At 46.7% G+C, this 22,085-nt stretch overlaps 3 protein-coding genes across 3 annotated transcripts in view; 1 reads left to right on the top strand and 2 right to left on the bottom strand.

Moving 5' to 3' along the window:
- The first annotated feature begins 574 nt into the window (after window positions 1-574).
- Window positions 575-6,394, top strand: gpha2 (glycoprotein hormone subunit alpha 2). The gene is made up of 4 exons (XM_055156661.1): window positions 575-692; window positions 4,294-4,419; window positions 4,842-5,026; window positions 6,099-6,394. Exons 2-4 carry the CDS (start codon window positions 4,305-4,307, stop codon window positions 6,201-6,203), a joined length of 405 nt encoding a protein of 134 aa, XP_055012636.1. The 5' UTR covers window positions 575-692; window positions 4,294-4,304; the 3' UTR covers window positions 6,204-6,394.
- A 900-nt stretch (window positions 6,395-7,294) lies between these two features.
- Window positions 7,295-15,687, bottom strand: LOC110156258 (glycoprotein hormone beta-5-like). Its single transcript, XM_020920461.2, has 3 exons — window positions 15,641-15,687; window positions 12,451-12,640; window positions 7,295-8,015 (listed from the first exon to the last, which is right to left on the bottom strand). The coding sequence occupies exons 2-3, from the start codon at window positions 12,637-12,639 to the stop codon at window positions 7,827-7,829; spliced, it is 378 nt and encodes a 125-aa protein (XP_020776120.1). The 5' UTR covers window position 12,640; window positions 15,641-15,687; the 3' UTR covers window positions 7,295-7,826.
- A 5,216-nt stretch (window positions 15,688-20,903) lies between these two features.
- Window positions 20,904-22,085, bottom strand: part of ppp2r5b (protein phosphatase 2, regulatory subunit B', beta) — a 66,341-nt gene continuing 65,159 nt past the window's right edge. The window contains exon 13 of the mRNA XM_055156112.1: window positions 20,904-21,132. Coding sequence (XP_055012087.1) covers window positions 20,904-21,132 — 229 coding nt within the window. The remainder of the gene's footprint in view (window positions 21,133-22,085) is intronic.

Raw genomic sequence — 22,085 nt, 5'->3', positions numbered from 1 at the left:
ACTTTTACTTCATGTTCAGTAAAGACTGGTCATTTCATCCAAATAATTTAAGTGAAGGTGTTTGGAGTTTAAAAACAGAGTGGAGCACCTCCTGTATTACCACATGACATCATCAAGGTGGAACAGAGTGTTTTCTATTTAAGAGAAGAAGCCTAAATGTGCAGGGTTGGTGTGTTAAACGTGTGATTGAAACAAAACACAACTCCAGGTCTGTTTGTGATGAGGAAATGACATTAGATCCAAAGTAGCTTCATACAGGCCCTTTAATTCACTGTTGTGTCATATATGTTTAAACAGATGATCGAGGGAGTATTCTAAGCGGCTCGAGGTGTTGTGTGGTACAGCCTTTTGTGTTGTAATGATGGTGGAAAACCTCTCTATTTTTCCTTTGTGTCACAGCAGCGGTGCCCCTGAGTGGAGGGGGTGGAGGGGGCTGGAGGAGGGTGGAGGGGTAGGAGGCTGAGAAGGACCCAGGCAGAGGCTTCACTACAGGTCTAGAGGAGTCCCCAGCACTAGCTCCAACCCCAGCCGTGCGTCTGCAGATTGGGGGTGTGTCCCAGGTATAAAGGCTGCTGCTCGACCTCCGGCTCACCTGTTACAGCCTTTAACTGCTCCTCAGCACATCTCCTCAGCACAGCTCTGGTTCTCCTCTGGCTCCTCACGGTTCCTCACCTGCTCCTCTCCACACTCAGGTAGGACTTGTCTGCATGCATGTCTAGTCTGGGAAACACAGCGTGTCTCTCTGTTGTTTTACATGTAACCAAACTTAAGGCACTAGCTTGATGTCACTTGCAGTGTTCAAGAGTTCCGCAGACTTTGGGGAAACACTGGCTCACAAAAATATAATAATTCAAACAGTATGTGAATGAAAAAATTGCATTTAGAGTTTTATTATTTTATTAAATGTAATACATTTCTATTAATTAGTTTTTTCCATGGTACCAAAACATTTGTAATACAGTCATTTTATTTGTATATAATTATTTTGTTTTTAATTCTATTATTTGCACTTAGAAAGATCCAGACATTTTGAATCAAACGTGAATTCATTAATGAAATAAGTTTGCACTATGAGTCATAATATTTTTTTTTGGAATCTAAGGACAAAAAAAATCTAAGTTAGACTACCATGTTGGATCCAGAGGGGAGATGAGAGCACTGCAGCTCATCGTGCTACAAACAAATCACATTTGCAGTACATGGCTCTATATGTATATATATGTATGTATATATGTACTTTAATGAGTGGTCCATGTGTATGTGGATGCACTCACCAGCACCAGCCTGCTGTCACTGGGACAGTTAAAGGGCCACACTATTTTCTGATCTCTTTGATCAGGTTTGGGTTGTTTTTTTGTTTTGTTTTTTTGGATGAGGAATGATCAGGAGTTGTGTTTTATTTTAGTCACTGCATGTTTTTGCCCACTTTGTTGTAATACAAGAAGTACTCCACTATGTTTTTAAAATCCATACACCTGCACTAGAATCATTGGGATGATTTCAGGAATTGCTCATCTCTACTGAACAAAAGGTCATGACATCACAAAGTGGAACACAGCATTGTGAGCTTACTCTAACATGTGAATGAACCAAGCCACAAGTATCAGGTCTGTTTTTGATGAGGAAACAACATTCTAATAAGACTTAAAGCTCACAAGAATCAATGTTGTTTAATATAAGCCCTTAAATTGTATTGAACCTTTGAATTGTCTTGAGTGGTACATGAAACAGACTGTAGTAGGTGTTGTACACAGAGGACACAGCACCTGAAGGTCTCTGTGAGTCGGTCTCTGTGGAGGTGCTCCCTCAGACAGGGACATTACAGCCCATTTCCTCCAGGACAAAGGCGAGCCTGAGGGGAGGAAAAAGCCGGGCACTTCCCCTGTTAATGTGCACACTCTTGACCCACAGTAATGAAGTCCCCCGGGTCCTGCCATCACAACACACAGACCCACTGCTCCTCTGCTCCTCTCTCTTCTCTGCTCCTCTCTCTCATCTCTCTTCTCTACTCCTCTCTTTCCTCTCTCTCCTCTACTCCTCTCTGTCCTCTGCTTCTCTCCTCCCTAATCTCTGTTCTCCTCTGCTCCCTCTCCTCTGCTCCTCTCCTGCTCTCCTTTCCTCTCTCTGACCCCCCTCTCCTCCACTCTACTCCCCTCTGCTCTCCTTTCCTGTGCTCCTCTCCTCTCTCTGCTCCTCTTTCTCTGCTCTTTGCCTCTTCTCTTCCCTCTCCTCCCTTTGCTCCTCTCTCCTGCCTCTTTTCTCCTATCCACTTCTCCTCCATCTCCTCTCATCAGCTCCCCTCTCTTCACCTTTCCTCTGCTCTCTGAGTGCAGAGCCCCTGGAAAGAGCTGCCTGTCTGGGGCCAAAGGTCAGGAGGGATCCCCACAGTCTGAGGAAAAGCTGACTGTGTTTACACACGTGTGCTGTTCAGAGGAGAGAGGATGGCCACAGATGGGCTATGTACAAGTGCAGGTATAGTACAGATCTAGAAGTGCACAGTACAGTACAGTACAGTACAGTACAGTACAGTGTACAGTGTAATGTGTACACAGTGCATAGTACAGGTATAAGAGTGCAGAGTACAGTAGAGTATCATGAATGTACATGGTGCAGTATAGTGCAGGCTTTGTCTGTGTCCACAGGAGCTGCTACACATCTGAATGACAGCAGGGGAAAGCACCGTGCTGCAGTACAGGGGCCGCTCAGGGCCATTTACAACATTTAGCATTTAGCACAGGTCACAGTCAGGTGCATTACTGTCTCACAGGGACATAGTGTTACACACAGGTGCATTACTGTCTCACAGGGACATAGTGTTACACACAGGTGCATTACTGTCTCACAGGGACATAGTGTTACACACAGGTGCATTACTGTCTCACAGGGACATAGTGTTACACACAGGTACATTACTGTCTCACAGGGACATAGTGTTACACACAGGTACATTACTGTCTGGCCTGTGTACAGTGTGCAGAGTGTGTGAGAGAGCCACACACAGGGCACTGCTCTAAAATCTTTTGTTACACCAGCTTCTGTGTAGAAGTGAGTAGTCTGTCATCAGCCTGAGGCTAAATGTATGTACCTAGTTGGTCTCTTTCCAGTACTACCACATAAGAATATAGTAGCCAAGTGTACGCCACTGAACATGGGCCTAGACCTGTGACTGTATGTAGGGGAGAGCACATGCGTCTAAAGAAGTGTTTTGATTCATTTCACAGCAGCAGTCACCTCACAGGACTTGATTTCATCAACAGAAAATTAAACTGTGAAACAATAACAGACAGGCAGATTAACCAATAGGAAACAAGCAAATGGAGAACTGTCCCAGACCGCCCCCTGTCCTTAGAACTAACCCTGTAGGAACAACTCCAAACCCCAGTGGAAAAAAGACACTCAGACACTCTTGGAGACACAGTAGTCCAGCATTTTGAGAGCAGAGTGCTGTGTGGTTGATTGATAGGATGGGAAGAGGTTCCAGACGTTGGAGACTGTGCCCACATCGTATCTATCTTGTATCTTTGTTTGATTCTCTGGTCACATAGAGTCTCGTGGGCCTTTGGGGCCTAGCAAATAAATAAGTGTCATCCAGGTTTTGAAGCCTGTCTTCTGTCAGTCTGAACTGGTTTCATTGAGAAGTACAGCTGTGTGTCATCACAGTGAAAGTTAATGCCATGGTTTCTGACATTCGCACCTAACGGAAGCATAGAAATGTGAACAGGACTGGACCAAGTACACCTTGAACCAAGAACCTTGGGGCACGCCACAGGCTACCTTAGAACACTGCATGGAGCTCTGGTTTACTCTTTCCCCCATGAAGACTACATTTGACGACCCTCCCTTGTTTCCTTAATGATGTCTTTTTACACCTCCGCTGTATCACTAAAGACGTGATTTGACGACCATTACAAATGGCTCGGTTTTTCACATGTAAACAGAGGCTGTGATAGGTGGGGGCCACTACAACCCACACATACTAATATATGTATGGATTGTTCCAAGTAGGCGTCCAAGGTGGAAAGCGTTAACAGGGTGGTACATATCTGCTAAACAGGATTTAAAGCAGCAGAATGCAGTAGAATGTTCTATTTCACTCTAACCTCTGCAGTAGAATGTTGTATGTAATTATGTAGGTTTTTTAAATCTGTTTTTTTTTTTAGTTTCTAACTGCAGGCACTTTCTCTTACTGGTTGGTGGTATTTACCAGGCTCTGCACATTTGTTTCCTAAACCAAAAGCCCATTGTGACTAGTGTAGATATCCTGACAGCAGTGCTCCTTGTGGTGTGTTCCAGGACTGTCCCAGATGTCCCGCACCTCCCTCCCACTGTACCTGCTGCTGCTGCCGCTTGTGTCCCTGCTTCTGCTCTCTCCTCTGGGCTGGAGTCATGAAGGTCTGGCCCCTGGCTGCCACCTTTATCGTGAGTAACACAAAGCACCAGAGCTACCATCCCACAGCCCCACTCTTAACATGTGTGACTTCCACAAACCTCTGATACAAAAACCCGTCTACTGTAACGCACCACCACCGTATCCCTAGGACTCATATAATGCCTCCACAGATTTAAAATAAAATTCAATAAAGTGTCCTCGCTACTCAAGTGTCAGATAGCCAAAAATCCTGTACTATTAATAACCAAAACAAATCCAAACATCAGCAGCTCTAATATACCGTCATTCACCACAGCTTCTGCCACTACGCTCACTCCACCTCCCATCCATCTCTACAGAACACACATATTCACACTCACACACACACACACAATCACCAGTAGCGTCATCTCCTTTACATTACAGTCATTCAACTTACAGTAATGATTCATTTTTTGTATCTTTTGGGCAGCGTTCAACGTGACCATCCGCAGTGACCGGCGCAGCACGTGCCGGGGGACCCACCTGGTGTACGCCTGTGTAGGCTACTGCGAGTCCAGCGCCTTCCCCTCCAGGTACTCTGTGCTGGTGGCCTCCAACTTCACCCACAACATCACATCTGCCTCACGCTGCTGCACCATCAGCAAGGAGGCCAAGGTATGATGCTCTCAGACCACCTGTGAACTTACAGGCTTACTATGTGAATGCTCCATCACTGTGTCAACATCATGTTATTCAGGCAGTATTCAGGCTTTACTAAGACTAACCAGTGGATTTGATTTTCTCTGTACAGGAATCAGGACTGAATAGCTTTGCTGGTTTCCTGTATATACACACAGCAGACAATGCAATGAAACAGATGCTACTAATTAAACTAGCTGTGATCTCTTTGTGGTTACTGGTTAGAGCTGTGGTGTAGCAGTGGAAGTTAATGCCGTGTTTTCTGAAATCGCCACTTAAAGGCAGCTTTGGTTAGAGCTTCAGCCTTCTGTGTAGAGTTCTGCCTGTTTTTGCGTGGTTTCAACTACCACTAAAAACATACATAGAGCTGGTCTCCGCTCTGGGGCCAGTACTCCCCTGAAAATGACATTACAAGAACTGGGCTTTTTAGTCCAGAGAAGGTGTTCAGACAAGCACCACCTGATGACATCAGCAGCATCAGTGGAACAGAAGGATGGCACAGGCTCTGGGATGGATGCCATGGCTGCCCAGGTCTTTCTGTGTGTAGTCTGCATATAGTTTGCATGTTCTCTCTGTACCTGGGTGGGTTTCCTCCAGGACCTCTGCAGAACGTAAATCCTTTATTATTAGAACAGATAAAAACTCAGATTTGTGTTCAGATTAATGTTACTGTTTAGATTAAGATTACTCAAATAGTAGACTACGGTTAAGGTTAGGATCAATCTCCAGTAATGTAATGTAATGTGTGTGTGTATGTGTGTGTGTGTGTGTGTGCGTATGTGTGTGTGTGTGTGTGGGTGTGTGGGTGTGTGGGTGTGTGTGTGTGTGTGTGTGTGTGTGTGGGTGTGTGCGGGTGTGGGTGTGTGGGTGTGGTGTGTGTGTGTGTGTGTGTGTGTGGGTGTATGTGTGTGTGTGTGTGTGTGTGTGTGTGTGTGGGTGTGGGTGTGGGGTGTGTGGGTGTGTGGTGTGTGTGTGTGTGTGTGTGTGTGTGTGTGTGGGTGTGTGCGGGTGTGGGTGTGTGGGTGTGGGTGTGTGTGTGTGTGTGCAGGTGAAGGTTCGTCTCGACTGCCCCCGTGGCCGACATCATGATGAGATTGAGATCCTGACGGCCCGAGCGTGTCGATGTGACATGTGCCGCAAATCCCGCTACTGACCCACCTCCTGACCCCGCCCCCCAGCTCCTGACTCCGCCCCCCAGCTCCTGCCTCTCCTGACCCTGCCCCCCAGAGGACAGAATAAGGAGCAGAGAGCAGACAGAGACCGATTCTATCCTCATGCAGCACAAACCACTAGGACAGACCAAGCACTAGAGAATGTACCCATATTTATATTTATGAATCTGAGCTAAAAGGACTTTTGTAAATGTCTATTTTATTAAGATGTTCCAATGTCTCTGACGTGAACATTCAAATGCACTGTTTTGATAAAGTGTTGAATAAATGACTCTTGTGCAAAACCACGTGTGTCTGTGTGGCATTTCAGCAGATTAAACCTCAAGTATCCCCATCACTTCCCTAGTCTTTAGTCTCGGTACAGTCCTGATTAAATCCTTGTTTAGTCCTGATTCAGTCCTGGTTTTAGACCTGGATCTGTCCTGGTTTAGAGGTTCTATGTGAGATTTAAAGACACAGGTGGACGGGAGGGCATCTGAATAGTGTTAATTTATGTTCACACAGAAGGTCAGAGGAGCAGAGGATGACGTGAAGGGGTCAGAGGATGAAGAAGAGAGGGTCAGAATGCCATATCTGCGACACCCGATATGATCGGATACCAGTGTAGTATCTCGTAAGTCTTATCAGTCAAAGGCCCAACCAGGATATCGACTGAACCCATATCATGGAACCGATACCTGATCTAGCTCATTTTTAAGTGTTCTACATGTATCTCTATGGTGGAATGTTCAGTAGTTCCCATGGAGACACATTGAACACATTAGATAGATAGAGACTTTATTGATCCCAAAGGAAATTCAAATTTCAACAGCAATAATGAAACAAACATAAGGACATAAGAGTCCATCCTGTGAGTGGAAGTGTAACAGTCTGATCACAGATCCATGCTCCTCATCCACTAAACACGTGTGTGCGTAGGACATTAGCAAACGCTGTCCAACATTTTTAAGATAGTCTGAAAACTTAAGTAAAAATACAAAATGGATGTAAATACATTTTCAGGAGCCTGTGATCAGTGATCTTGGTCCTGTTTAGAGTTACATTTTACACAAAAAGGTGAGAGTGACTAAAAAACTGTTGGATAATGTTTGTTCCTGTAATTTTCTTTTACAATTCAAGATTACAATCTAACAAAGCCTCAGACAGAGCAGAGCCTCCAGAGAATGTTGATGACATCAGCTGCAGTTGGCGCTGATATTCAGTACCAGCATTCGGTTTATCCCTCGATATAATGTACATAGGTTCTGGCTCTTAGAGGAACGACAGAAAGAACACAGCCCTGGACTTTGACATCATCAGACTGCAGAAGATGAGCACCACCCACAGAGACAAAGAAGTGTGACGTCACCCTCAGCATTCAGCTTCACTCAAATGAAGATTACGATACTAGCCAGGTTCTCTGTTAGGAATAGGAAAAAGCACCCCCTGGATCATGAAGAGCAGACATACATTTTAAGACCAAAATGACAAGACTCACAGCAGCAGGTGCAGAGAGAAGAGCCTCAATGTGATTTATGAACTTAAGCGTATGACGTATGAGATATACAGAGTGATCTAAGAGCTTTATGAAATACACAGAGTGACTTAGTGTGTGGTGTGCAGCCTCAGAAGGTCTCACACTCAGTGTCCAGTGTGGAGCAGACGGCGCAGTGGCAGGACATGGCCAGTGGGTAGTAGTAGAGAGGTGAGACGTTTGGCAGGCAGCCGGGCAGGCGGGCGGTCATGGGGCGGGAGCGGCTGTAGGTGCACACCCGGTGGTGCACGTGGGTGTAGGGCGGCTCCAGCACAGGCTTCTGTCAGGACACAAGGGGGCGCTGTCAGACACATTACAGCTCATATAGTACTGTATAGGACTGTGAGTCTTTTCACTACATCACTGTAGTTTGGATCCAAATCCTGCTCAACTTCACTTAAACTTCACTTAAACTTCACTTTGGTTGTTCTGTACATGTTTGGACTGTGGTGAAACAGAGTTAGAAAGCACCTGAACGTGTATGTATGTACGTGTTAGAGATGTGCGGATGGTGGTTACAACAGGGGACTCCTCAGCTAAACCTCAGGTCGGCCGGATGACGTGACAAAAAATAATATTTTCATTCAATTCTGGCGGGTGACAGCTTAACTAAACAATGCAGACAGCAGGGAAAGCTGAACCGCAGAAGGTGCAGAAGCTTCTGTCAGGCCTAAAAAGGACGCGGTGGAATATACATGTTCTTTCTGTGACAGTTCTGCTCATGGTGAGTCTGTTGTTTGCTTCTATCGTGTTGGAGATGGTTTGTGTTAAACTTTTTCAGAAATGATATGTCTGTAGGTCATACGTATAGACTGTATATATGAATGGACATAAATCCTTGCCTCCTAGTGTTGTGGTGGTGAATTACTTTGCGGCGCGTAGACCTCGCCGTAGATCCATAAATCAAAAACGATGGTGATAAGGAGATGGCGACAGTGTGCGGCGCAGAGTCAACGCAAAACTATACTTCACCCTTATCTACTCAAATAAACAACTTGGAACTCGGTGATCAATTGGCGGATGGTGGACGGCTGCGGTTTTGAAAATTGGTCAAAAACCATTTGTGCAAATAAATGGATGATGAGTTTTGTGATGCGGTTGTGCATGAAAAAATAGCCTATCCGCACATCTCTAGTACCTGTGTATGTAGTCTGCACTCTATGTTTTTAAAAAGGTATTACAATCACAACTTAACCTGCAGATAGAGACAAATCCAAGTTTGGCCAGAATTCCCTCCCTGAGCTGCACTAACACTGGCTCAGGACTGGTGCAGGTGCTGGGATTTATGGAGTGACTGTTCAGATCAGACAGAGACATTTGAGGTTTAAACACACTGGATTTTAGCATTGGAACTGGCAACGCAAATGAGGGAGTCATGTGACGTAAAGGTTCAATCCCAGCCCAGGCTACTGCATGCTGTCACTGTGCCCTGAGGCAAGACACTTCACCTACATTACCAATGGGTGTATTTGATAAATAATGAAGACTGAACACCATCCATCCATCCATTTTCGTCCGCTTATCCGGGGCCGGGTCGCGGGGGCAGCAGCATAAGCAGGGACTCCCAGACTTCCTTCACCCCAGACACGTCCTCCCGGAACACCTCCCGAGGGAGGCGCCCAGGAGGCATCCGGAACAGATGCCCGAGCCACTTCAACTGGCTCCTCTCGACGTGGAGGAGCAGCAGCTCTACTCCGAGCTCCTCCCGTGTGACTGAGCTCCTCACCCTATCTCTAAGGGAGCGCCCAGCCACCCTGCGGAGGAAACCCATTTCGAGCGCTTGTATCCGCAATCTCGTCCTTTCGGTCACTACCCAGAGCTCATGACCATAGGTGAGAGTAGGAACGAAGACTGACCGGTAAATCGAGAGCTTCGCCTTTCGGCTAAGCTCCCTCTTCACCACAACGGTCCGATACAGTGACTGCATCACTGCCGAAGCTGCACCGATCTACCCACTCGGAGAGGGCAAGCCACCTTTTTCCGGTTGAGAACCATGGCCTCAGACTTAGCAGAGCTGATCTTCATCCCAGCCGCTTCACACTTGGCTTCAAACCGCCCCAGTGCACATTGCAGGTCCTGGTTCGATGAAGCCAACAGGACAACATCATCCGCAAACAGCAGAGATGAGATCCTGTGGTCCCCAAACCGGACCCCCTCCGGCCCCTGACTGCACCTAGAAATTCTGTCCATAAACACAATGAACAGAACCGGTGACAAAGGGCAGCCCTGGCGGAGTCCAACATGCACCGGGAACAGGTCTGACTTACTGCCGGCAATGTGAACACAGCTCCTGCTCCGGTCATACAGGGACTGGACAGCCCTTAGCAAAGGGCCCCGGACCCCATACTCCCAGAGCACCCCCCACAGGACACCACGAGGGACACGGTCGAATGCCTTCTCCAAGTCCACAAAGCACATGTGGACTGGTTGGGCAAACTCCCATGAACCCTCGAGCACCCTATGGAGAGTGTAGAGCTGGTCCAGTGTTCCACGGCCAGGACGAAAACCACACTGCTCTTCCTGGATCTGAGGTTCGACTATCGGCCGGATTCTCCTCTCCAGTACCCTGGCATAGACCTTACCGGGAAAGCTGAGGAGTGTGATCGCCCTATAGTTGGAGCACACCCTCCGGTCCCCCTTCTTATACAGAGGGACCACCACCCCGGTTTGCCAGTCCAGAGGTACTGTCCCCGACCGCCACGCGATGTTGAAGAGGCGTGTCAGCCAAGACAGCCCCACAACATCCAGAGACTTAAGGTACTCAGGATGGATCTCATCCAACCCCGGAGCCTTGCCACCAAGGAGCTTTCCAACCACCTCAGTGACTTCAGCCAGGGTGATAGATGAGTCCGCCTCCGAGTCCTCAGCCTCGGCCTCCTCCTCGGAAGACGTGACGGTGGGATTGATAGATCCTCAAAGTATTCCTTCCACCGCCGGACAACGTCCCCAGTCGAGGTCAGCAGCTCTCCCCCCGCACTGTAAACAGTGTTGGCGAAGAACTGCTTCCCCCTCCGGAGGTGCCGGACGGTTTGCCAGAATCTCTTTGAGGCCGTCCGATAGTCCTCCTCCATGGCCTCCCCGAACTCCTCCCAGCTCCGAGTTTTTGCCTCCGCAACCGCACGGGCTGCAGCACACTTGGCCCGCCGGTACCTGTCAGCTGCTTCAGGAGTCCCCCGAGCCAGCAAGTCCCGATAGGACTCCTTCTTCAGCTTGACGGCATCCCTTACTTCCGGTGTCCACCACCGGGTTCAGGGATTGCCGCCGCTACAGGCACCACAGACCTTACGCCCGCAGATCCGAGCAGCCGCATCGACAATAGAGACCGAGAATGAAGCCCACTCGGACTCCATATCTCCAGCCTCCCCCGGAATCTGGGAGAAGTCCTCCCGGAGGTGTGAGTTGAAAGTCCCTCTGACAGAGGCTCCACCAGACGTTCCCAACAGACCCTCACTACACGCTTGGGCCTGCCAGGTCTTTCCGGCTTCCTCCTCCGCCAGCGAACCCAACTCACAACCAGGTGGTGATCAGTTGACAGCTCAGCCCCTCTCTTCACCCGAGTGTCCAAGACACGCGGCCGGAGATCAGATGACACGACTACAAAGGCGATCATCGACTTCCGGCCTAGGGTGTCCTGGTGCCACGTGCACTTATGGACACCCTTGTGCTCGAACATGGTGTTCGTTATGGACAAACCGTGACTAGCACAGAAGTCCAATAACAAAACACCGCTCAGGTTCAGATCGGGGAGGCCGTTCCTCCCAATCACCCCAATCCAAGTGTTACTGTCGTTGCCCACGTGGGCGTTGAAGTCCCCCAGGAGAACAACGGAGTCCCCAGTCGGTGCACTGTCTAGTACCCCTCCCAAGGACTCCAAGAAGGCCGGGTACTCAGCACTGCTGTTCGGCCCGTAGGCCGACACCACAGTGAGAGACCTGTCCCCGACCCGAAGGCGCAGGGACGCGACCCTCTCGTTCACCGGGGTGAACTCCAACACACAGCGGCTGAGCTGTGGGGCAATGAGCAGGCCCACACCAGCCCGCCGCCGCTCCCCGCGGCCAACGCCAGAGAAATGGAGAGTCCAGCCCCTCTCAAGGAGTTGGGTTCCAGAGCCCAAACTGTGCGTGGAGGTGAGGCCGACTATGTCTAGTCGGTAACGCTCAACCTCCCACACAAGCTCAGGCTCCTTCCCCCCCAGCGAGGTGACATTCCATGTCCCCAGAGCTAGTCTCCATGTCCGGAGATCCGGTCGTTGAGGCCCCCGCCTTCGACTGCCGCACAGATCTCTCTGCCCCGGCCCCATATGGCTCCTCCCGCGGGTGGTGGGCCCACGTGAGGACGGCCCCACGTCGCTCCTTCGGGCTAAGCCCGGCCGGGCCCCGTGGGGGAAGGCCCGGCCACCAGGAGCTCGCTGACGAGCACCCACCCCAGGCCTGGCTCCAGGGTGAGGCCCCGGTGACGCCAGACTGAACACCACACTGAGCAATAGTGTACAGTTATGATTAAAGATGGGACTGGGAGGGCATCTGACACACAGAGGTACAGAGGATGGGAGGGCATCTGACACACAGAGGTACAGAGGATGGGAGGGCATCTGACACACAGAGGTACAGAGGATGGGAGGGCATCTGACACACAGAGGTTCAGAGGATGGGAGGGCATCTGACACACAGAGGTACAGAGGATGAGAGGGCATCTGACACACAGGTGAGTAGTACCTCCCAGGTGTGGCAGCGCCCCCAGCAGGCCTCGGTGCTGATGCGCAGGCTCTTACATCCGGGTTTGTGTGCAACGAAGGAGAACTCTCTCACCGCACAACCTCGCACACCATGCAGTGTGGTCGTCACGGCAACACATCCTACAGCTGCCCCAGCAACTAGCAGGAGCAGAACGGGAGAGAGGTGCATGCTGAGAGAGAAAGCACAGGCAGGTCATCAGTGGCTCTACTAAAGTACGCTAAAGCTGTACTGTGGAATTTTTCTGGTGGAGGGTCTGCCTTGTGCTAGAATGTTACAAAGTAAATGCATGAACCATCTCTTTTCCTATAACTGATGTCTGTTTTTGTCTAAAAAGTGACATACTGTGACTTTAAGTAATGAGATTAACATGAGCAGTTTGTGGAGCTGATCCCAAACACATGAGGAAAAGACAGTGAAGAGAAAAGACTTTAGGCCCCGCCCTCCCTCTGAAACTATGACATCATCACATTTTAGACCATGGCCACTAAGGGATATGAGGAGGCCTGTGCAAAAATATTGAAATATTGATATATCATATAGTTTAATGCGATGATCATTGAATGCGTATTTTTGGTATATTTTACAAATTTATTGTGTTACAGCTACAGTTTTGTTGCTTGTTTAGAGGAAGCAAACTCCTTTATGTGATACATTTGACATTTTCACTGTTCTGATGATTCAAATGTTTGTGTTTCATATTCACTTTGCACAAGAAATGGTTCAACAAAGACTTTCAGGCTATGTTCAGTCTGCAGCCTGAAGTGACCCAAATCTGATTTCTTTGCCCCTCTTCTCCTGTTTCTGATCTTTTAATGACTAAACAACACAGATCCTATTTTTCCAAATGTGACCCTTGGATATGTGCTCCTAAAACCAATACATATCTGACCTTTTGACATGTGACTTCAGTCTGAACGACCAGGTCACACTCATCCCACCTTACACGTCAGGCTCCGAGTCTCGTCAGTGAAGGGAAAGTGAGGTTAGTGAGTTCATTCACATTTGGGGGGATCTCTATATTCAGACCAAATTGGAGGGGTCTTATTGTAACCGGCAGACAGACGGTCCTGGCTCTAATGTCAATTAAGAAAAATAAAGGCGAGCCAAATACAAGGAGACTAAAGGCTCAAACAAACGAAGCAGCCTGTCCATTTTACCAACAAATGGACCAGATTTTGGGAGACAAGCCCAGCGTTTAGGCGACTTCCGTAAACACTGAGCACGCTCGCTGTGTGTGATGTCGTCGTGTCCTCCAGTGCACATGCGCGACACTCTTGGGGTGTTTAAAGTTCACACTGGAGATCATATATAAGTCACATTTAACTGGAAATGTGAACGACCTCACAAAAAAATTGGATTCCACAAAAAAAATCCAAATACAACAGTGCAGTCTGAACATAGACTTAGTATCACAGCCAAGATTTAGTTTTTATTGAACCGTATCGAATCGATTTGAAATATTTCATATCCAATTGAAAGTGCACTGTATCAAGATATGTATCGCATCATGGCCTGTGTATCGAGGGATGTATCGTGTCTGCAACTTCTTAATGATACCCAGCCCTAGATATGAGCACATTTTTCATTGTATTCTTTAATGTTTTTTGGTTTTAATTTGCTAAATGGTTTATTGCTATAGCAACAGTTGTGGTTTTCCATCATTCTGAAAGACGTACAGTTTAAAACATCATTAAAATACAGAATTCTGACTTTAAAGAGGTTTATTTGACTTCTTTGTGGTTGTAACTGCTCACACATAACAGATTTACACCACCATGTTACCTTTTATTGAAATATGTTTAATAAGTTTCACTTTCATTTTTGATGCTCTGAGGTCAAAGGCGCTCCTCCTTCACAGCCCAATCAGCGTGCATCCCTCTAATGAAACTACTGCACATCAGATCAGGTTTGTGAAGCTTTAGTGTAATGTTTTGTATCATGTTTGTGCATATTTATGGAGAATTGTCATGTGGGAGCGTGGGTGATGTAGACTTGCACAGGACCTTTACTAACTGTAAGGACTGGGTCATTAGATTTTCAGAATTAAACACTGGGACACACCTAGGTTGGGATGGTTGGTATAAATAAAATTGCGAAAAGAGCGTGTAACATTGTCCATTCTCAACTCACTCTTTTTTCTTTTTTTTTCTTTTTTTTTTGTCTTATGGTTGTTTTCAAGCATAATTTTTATATTTTAAAGAAACACATCACAATATATGCCCCTTTTTACTGTTGGTGGTGATCTGATTGGTTAAAAACAGGGACACCTGGGACATTTCTGGTATAAAACTGGGACAAATCACTGGTTTGGTATAAATCTGCTGGGACAGGGGACATAGAGCTCAACACTGGGACTGTCCTGGGTCAATAGGGACATCTGGAGGATTCAGCTAATGCATCTAAAACCTCTTTGGGCATATTTTTGATGAGGAAACAATGTTATTAAAAAAAAAAAAAAAAGTATATTTTGCATCATAGCTACTGAAATGATGATGATTTGAAATGTGCAGTATTTCTTAGGAGGGGATATGCTCCTTCTCAATCTTCTGTTCTTATTCTCCTCTCTTCTCTTCGGGAGGGCCTACATGCAAACAAACTAACTGAAACTAACTGATTCGGTTCGGCCGCAGCCACACACTGGTCTCCACTTAAAGAACAACGCCCTCTAGCGTCCACTGCGGCTACTGCACCCTGCAAAATTCTGGGCTTTTGAACACACGGCCTCAGACTTCAGATATTTGCATGTATATTGTAAAAACAGTTGTGGACATGAGCTGAGCCGAAGTGAGCCACTTCTGGTCATCGTGACTCGGTGTCGCCTCTGGGATGGATTCTGCAGAGCGTCATTAGAGCACGCGCACGCTTAAATGACTAAACCAAACGACTTTCACTAAGGAACAATGTGATGATGATGATGATGATGATGAGCGCCATTTAATTAACACGCGTTTAAAGGAGAGTGTGTGGTGGCATCTCACTTGAAGCCATTCACCTTGGAACTTTCTCCATAGAGACAGATACGGTTCATGCCAAATTATGGAATATTAAAACATTAACATGGAAAAAAAGTTACACACTGTGGCTTTTTGAAACACGTGACCTGTAGGCTAAGTATTTTTCTCTAAACACGAACTGAAATCCTCAAGTTAATTGGAATGAAAAGACTCACCTGGAGAGCGGATGGAGCCGTGCGCGCTGTTCGTGCGTGGGTCCGTGTGCGTGGGTCCGTGTGCGTGGGTCCGTGCGTGGGTCGTGTGCGTGGGTCCGTGTGCGTGGCCCGTGTGGTGATGGTCAGTGGCGGCCGCTATGTCTGTGGCAGCGCGGGGCTCGTGTTGTTGCGCACGGGGCCATTACGCACGGACCCTCTGACATCATGGTAATTAGATGGAAAAGCGCTGGAAAGTCCTGGGGCTGCCGTGTGTTTGGGTAACCTCTCCGTGCGCCGAGGCGGGCTTTGAGTGCTCCGGCCCGGAGCGTGGGTGGGCCCCGGGCACAGGGCTCCGGGGGCCACTGCTAAACGCGCATTTTACACCATTTGTCACAGTGTTACATTGAAGCGTGTCTCCATTCAAATGGGACAGTACAGTGTAGTGTCCAAAACACTTCTGTATCTGACTCCTCTTTGTCCTCGATCTGATCCTCTGCAGCATCTGACTCTTTTTTCTGCTCCTCTGAACCATCTGACCCACTCTTCTTCTAATCTGGACCATCTGACCCTCTTCTCTGCTCTTCTGGACCATCTGAACCTCTTCTCTGCTCCTCTGGACCATCTGACTCTTTTCTCTGCTCCTCTCTGCTCCTCTGAACCATCTGACCCACTCTTCTTCTAATCTGGACAATCTGACCCTCTTCTCTGCTCCTCTGACCCATCTGACCCTCTCCTCTGCTCCTCTGTACCATCTGACACACTCCTCTGCTCCTCTGGACCATCTGACACACTCCTCTGCTCCTCTGGACCATCTGACACACTCCTCTGCTCCTCTGGACCATGTGACTCTTTTCTCTGCTCCTCTGAACCATCTGACCCACTCTTCTGCTAATCTGGACCAACTGACACACTCCTCTGCTCCTCTGGACCGTCTGACCCACTTCTCTGCTCCTCTGACCCTCTCCTCTGCTCCTCTGGACCATCTGACCCTCTCTTCTGCTCCTCAGATCCTCTGCTCTGTTCCATCTCATTTATTACGTTTTTATCAGAACAAATGATTGAGAACAAAGACACAGAGACAGAAAAGTGGAGGCAAACGTGTTTTCTCAAAGTGAGTTTCATTGTAGCACATAGTATCTTCAGTTCTACACCCTGTAAGGTTACGTACAGTGGCACACCCCAGCGCACAGTTGGTCCCCAAAATATAGGTCATCTTCTTCTAACACAACAGAGAGAGAGACAGTGCAAATCTAAGAGAGAGAGAGGTGCTACGGGACGCTTGCATGGGCATGTCCTCAGCGCGGGAGACTGGCCCTGGTCTGGTCCTGATGCGGTTCTCGTCTGGTCCTGGTTCTGGTCTGGTTCTGATTTGATCCTTGTGTGATTCTGATCCTAGTTTGATTTTGGTCTGGTTCTGGTCTGGTTCTGGTCTGATCCTTGTTTGGTTCAGGTCTGGTTCTGATCTGGTCCTAGTCTGGTACTGGTCTGCTCCTGGTCTGGTTCTGGTCTGGTCCACATCGTACTGTCCTTATTATGACTGCCCGCTGAAACTGAGGTCCAGGGAGAAGCCAGGGATTGTGTAGAACGTCTGAGAAGAACACAGAGCAGAAGAAGGATTCTACCAGAGGTTTGAGACGGTTTGGCCCAAGTCCCACAGTCCAGCTCTGTCCACTCAAACATGGCGTACAATCATATATTTCATTAGAATAATCGTCCAGTCTGTTTAGTCTCCTGCTGCATGTACAGATCTCACTTTATTTTTGGATTTTCCCCCAAACCTTGAAACTTAACTTCAAAAGTGAGGCTATCATTTTTCATTTTTTGTATATATTTTTTTTATTTGTTCAAAAACCTCAGCTGTTTTCCAACCCTTTCAAACACTGATGCTTTCATTGAGATTTCCGTTGGGTAAAGGCGCTGTATCTGATTTTCACTGTGTTAAAAATGTGAAAAACAGAACTAGTGTTTTTAACAACTCTCCAAGAAAAAGCAAAAGTGCTCTGATTGCATAAAATAAGTGAGGAATAACTTTGGACCTCTGCAAACGGTTTCAAATGAACTAGTTGTGTTTTTCATGTTTTTAAAATGGTAAAAATCAGGTATACAGTAGTACAAGATTTTGCCCCTGAAAAGCTTACTTTGTTTGTGGAGACATTCTTAATAACTGCAGTTATTCAAATTGCGACTTTTATTGTGATAAGACCTAGTTTCAGAGGACCAACGATCTCCAGGCATCACTACTAGAGAACTGCACAAGTTAGATGGTTAGGTGGTTATGGTAAAGGTCAGAACTTGGGCTGTGGACTAGGTTTGGGCTTGGTCTGGACTTGGTCTGGACTAAGGGAGTGTTTGGGTTCCACAGGTAGCTCTGAATGTCTGACATAAAAAAACACAATCGCTCTGCTAACGGTACATTCATCTGACACTGCCCCCTGCAGGACAAAATAAATAGTATTCACATCTTCATACAAAAACAAGAAATCTACAACATAATTACAAAGCAAAAAATCATCGTCAAATGATCGTACACAAAAAGTACCTTTAAGACAAAGTGAGTATCCAGGACACAAACGAAAACCCCAGTATCCTGAAAGAGGGAGATATTGCTAACTGAAGTGTCTCCGCACCCATATAAGGTCAGACAGATGAGGGTGGATGCGGACACTGAGGAAGTCCATGTATGGTCTGCTGAGCCTGAGACGCAGAGGTTAGGGAGCGCTTCTTTTACCCTGCGGTTCAATTAGGACGGGCAGGGCAATAGTGAAGGAGCCCCGATGGCAGCAAAGGTCCACGCTGCATTTCTTATATTTTATCAATTCTCAAATTTGGAATATAGTCTGTTTAAGGGCCTATCTTCCACTGAGGGGTGTGATACTGTGTTCGATGTGTCTCAAAGAACCCAGTAGCTCTCTGTAGTGTGTTAAAAAGTGTGTGAAAATGAGCCCAAATAATTTTGCCTATGCATTAGGAATAAAAAGTATTTTGTTGAAGAACCATAGTGATGGGCAATACCAGTTTTTCAACAATTTGATACCGATGAGATGTCCAGATTCTCAAGCTTTAGACATGGCCACTTCATCCAAACACAGGCAATATTGTCCAAGTACATAGTTTAAAATATAAAAATACTGCAAAAAGAGCTGATGACAATGGAATGGTGTAACAAAGTGATCTTTCTGCATGTCTGTGGTTGCTTATACAGTCCCCTCCTGTGTGTGTGATTCTTAAACCTTTACACACATGTTTGAACACATAATATCATGTGAACATTGTTGTCAAATGGGACTGTAAAAGAAAATTAAGATATTCATTTATATATCACCCATATTGCCCATCCCTAGAACAAACAGTTTTTTGTCTTTTTTTACTCAGGACCGGACAATTCTATGCAAAAAATATTGCGATGCTTGCCCTAGTACATGCTGGTATCAGACTGAGATAAAAATAACTGGTATCTCCCATCACTAATTTGGAATAAACTTATTTTATCACATTTTGTCTAACATGGTTCAACATGTGAGTGATGAGGGAGTTTGTAGGTAGGGTTAAGTCTTCAAACTGAGCCATGTTTTTTATCATGGTTCAGAGTGGTGTACCCTTTAATATTTTTCATCATTTCTTAAACCCATCCAATTGTGACTAAAGAAACACTCACTAATCTCTGTTCACTCATGCGTCTTAAAGGGGAGTGATCCTGGCCTCTGTCATCATTTTATGGCCTCAGAGTCCAGCCCCTTTAAAAGCTCTGCTACAGTTTTCTCCCATAGACACTACAGAAATATCCAGACATATGTATATATATATATATATATATATATATAAAAACATCATAGTACTTAGAGTAGAGTAGTAGTAGAGTAACAAGTAAGAAGAACATTATTGTACTTTCTGTCTCGTCCGATTGGTGGAGCCCACAGTGGGAGGAGCTAGCCCTGCCTGCGTGTCCATCAGTCCCGGTGCGTGTTGACGTTCATAATTCATATTTCATATTTACAGCTGTGCACCTGCCTGTGCGTGGGGCGTCTGTGTGAAAGTGAGTCCTCTTTAGGTTTGTGCTATACAGAGAGAGTGGGCTCAGGGTCAGTCCACACGCACCACAGCCTCTGTCCGATTTAGACTACTGCTAAAACAAGGCGTCTGTGGAAAAGGGTGTACTGAAGAGGTTTAAATAGAGGGTATTATGCAAAATCGACTTTTTGGAGCTGTTCCCTCATAAAAAATGCCTGATGAGGTTTTAGATGTCATCCATGCATTGTTTGAGTATTTTTTCAATCTCTCCTGTCCTCAAACTCTCCTTATAGTTAGTGTAAGATTTGTCCAATGCTCCGCCCACAAGCCTACATCACCTATGCTCCCACACCACGATTCTCCATAACTATGACAATTCTCCATAAATATACAAAATCAAGATACAAAACTGTACACTACAACTTCACAAATCTGAAGCAATGTGCAGTAGTTTTATTAGCAGGATGCACGCTGATTGTGTTGTGACAGAGCATTCTGAAGGGGGAGTGACCATAGTGAGGGGGTCCTCAGAGTGTAAGAAACTCAAGTGAAACTTAGAAAACATGTTAATACATTGTTTTCTGCAAATATAGCCTCACAACAATAAAAGGTAACATGGTGATCTAAATATGTGTTGTTAATACCCCACAGAAGTAAAATCGCCTCTCTTTGTGTAGTGTAGGGTACACTGAGAGTATGCTCAGAGTGGCTTGTTCAGTTCTGACACTGGAGCCCTCTGACTGGATATTCAGCTCCGATACCAGGGACGCTGTCGGAGGCTGGATCTTTCCAGGTGCACTTATGTGGCCAGATTAGTTGTACTTTTTGGTAGTCTAGCTTTAATGCTACAAATCTATAGTTGGAAACTTTTTTGGCTGTTGGTTTGGCGCGTATCGTGGACTGGACCCTCTCAAAGAGACTGGTCTTATCAGGTCTGGGCTGGTCTGGTTTGAACCGGTGTGGTTAGGTTTGGACTGGTCTAAGGTTAAGGTACTTAATTGTCCCCTTTTGTCTTCTGCATTTAGCCCGTCCTTCAGAACTACTGGGCAGTGAGCACCGCAGTGGCCTTATCATGTTTGGACTGGTTTGATTAGGTTTGGTCAGGTTTGGACTGGTCTGATCAGGCTTGGGCTGGTCTGCTGTGGATCCTGACTGGAGGTCAGATTCGAAGTGATTCACTTTCACACAGTTGTGGTGAAAGAGTGCTCTGGTCTGTGGGGGTCAGACAGCAGAGCACTCCTCCTCCTGCCCCCCCCCCTCTGTGACCCCTGCCCCTCTAGGTGGCACTCTCCCCGGCCCCGCTGGACCCCCCGCTAGGCTTGTGCTGCTGCTGCTCAGGGTGGGCCTGTGTGGGGCTGCAGGCCGTGGGCGGGTCCCCTCTGTCGGCTCGCTCCTGGAGGTTGCGCTGGTTCCGAACGGCTTCAGTGAGCATCTGCAGCCGGCGCTCCTGGTACTCCTCTAGCCCCCGCCACAGCTCGGCACGCTCCCGCTCCCTCTTCAGCTCTCTGCAAACAGGGGGCCTGAAGTTAGCTCTACTGAATACCTGGCCAGCTAACATGTGGCACTCTGTACATGCTGCCTTTTACCTATATGGTTGTTTTCACCAGTCCAACTCACGGCTAAACTGTCCAGAGAGGATTTTTGTAAACAAACTCATAATTAAACACAACCTAAGAACATGGCATATGTTCTAACTACACTAACTACAGCACATTACCACCACAGTTAAAAGATACATACTGAAAAATGCTTGATTTAGAGATAATGTGAGTGAAAAGAGTTTCATTCACAAAAGCACAGTTGGACCAACACTGGCTACTGGTAATTGCTAATTTTGTCTTAGGGAGGGGATTCGAGCCCAGGTTCCCCATGTGAAAGTCAGGTGAGTAGACAGCTGATAAGTATGTCTGTGTGTATCTCTGTCTGTCTAGGACAGGCATGTCCAAACTATGGCCCGGGGGCCTCAGACAATTTTTTTTTTGGCCCTCAGGCTTCCAGGTGAATTGGCCCAAATTACCTTGCATCAATTAAAAAATATTTTTTTACTGCAAGATTTTTTGAAAAGCTACCTTGATAAAGCTAATATTTAATATTTAGGATCTTTTATTTTATATTTTAAGGATCTTAGCATGATTAAAGACTGATGGGTCATTCTAACATGTTAAACATGCACACATTTCAATTATTCCCTGTATAGAGCATCAGTCTGCTGCACTCAATCGGCCCTCTGCTTCGTCTGTGTTTAGATATGTGGCCCTTGATGAAAAAAGTTTGGACACCCCTGGTCTAGGACATAATGAGCAATTACCAACAGCCAGTGTTGGTTCTTAGGCAAGGCCTATCTCATACAATGATGAATGTAAACCATTAATGCCGAAAACAGGCTCCAGTTACTAATAAGCACAAGGTAAGTCAGAAGTACATCAAGGACAAGGCCCCAACAGAAGACATGTTCTAA

The sequence above is a fragment of the Boleophthalmus pectinirostris genome, unplaced genomic scaffold, assembly GCF_026225935.1.
Source record: "Boleophthalmus pectinirostris isolate CB_2022bp ecotype Guang Dong unplaced genomic scaffold, ASM2622593v1 HiC_scaffold_20, whole genome shotgun sequence".
Classification (NCBI taxonomy): domain Eukaryota; kingdom Metazoa; phylum Chordata; class Actinopteri; order Gobiiformes; family Gobiidae; genus Boleophthalmus; species Boleophthalmus pectinirostris.
The sequence above is the reverse complement of the archived record's forward strand: the minus strand, read 5'-3'. Positions and strand labels throughout refer to the sequence as shown.

Coding starts and splice junctions, on each gene's coding strand:
- gpha2 (XM_055156661.1), top strand. CDS start 4,305: ATGTCCCGCACCTCCCTCCCACTGTACCTGCTGCTGCTGCCGCTTGTG. Junction 4,420..4,841: donor CCCTGGCTGCCACCTTTATC/GTGAGTAACACA, acceptor TCTTTTGGGCAG/CGTTCAACGTGACCATCCGC. Junction 5,027..6,098: donor CCATCAGCAAGGAGGCCAAG/GTATGATGCTCT, acceptor GTGTGTGTGCAG/GTGAAGGTTCGTCTCGACTG.
- LOC110156258 (XM_020920461.2), bottom strand. CDS start 12,639: ATGCACCTCTCTCCCGTTCTGCTCCTGCTAGTTGCTGGGGCAGCTGTA. Junction 8,016..12,450: donor GGCGCTGCCACACCTGGGAG/GTACTACTCACC, acceptor GTGTCCTGACAG/AAGCCTGTGCTGGAGCCGCC.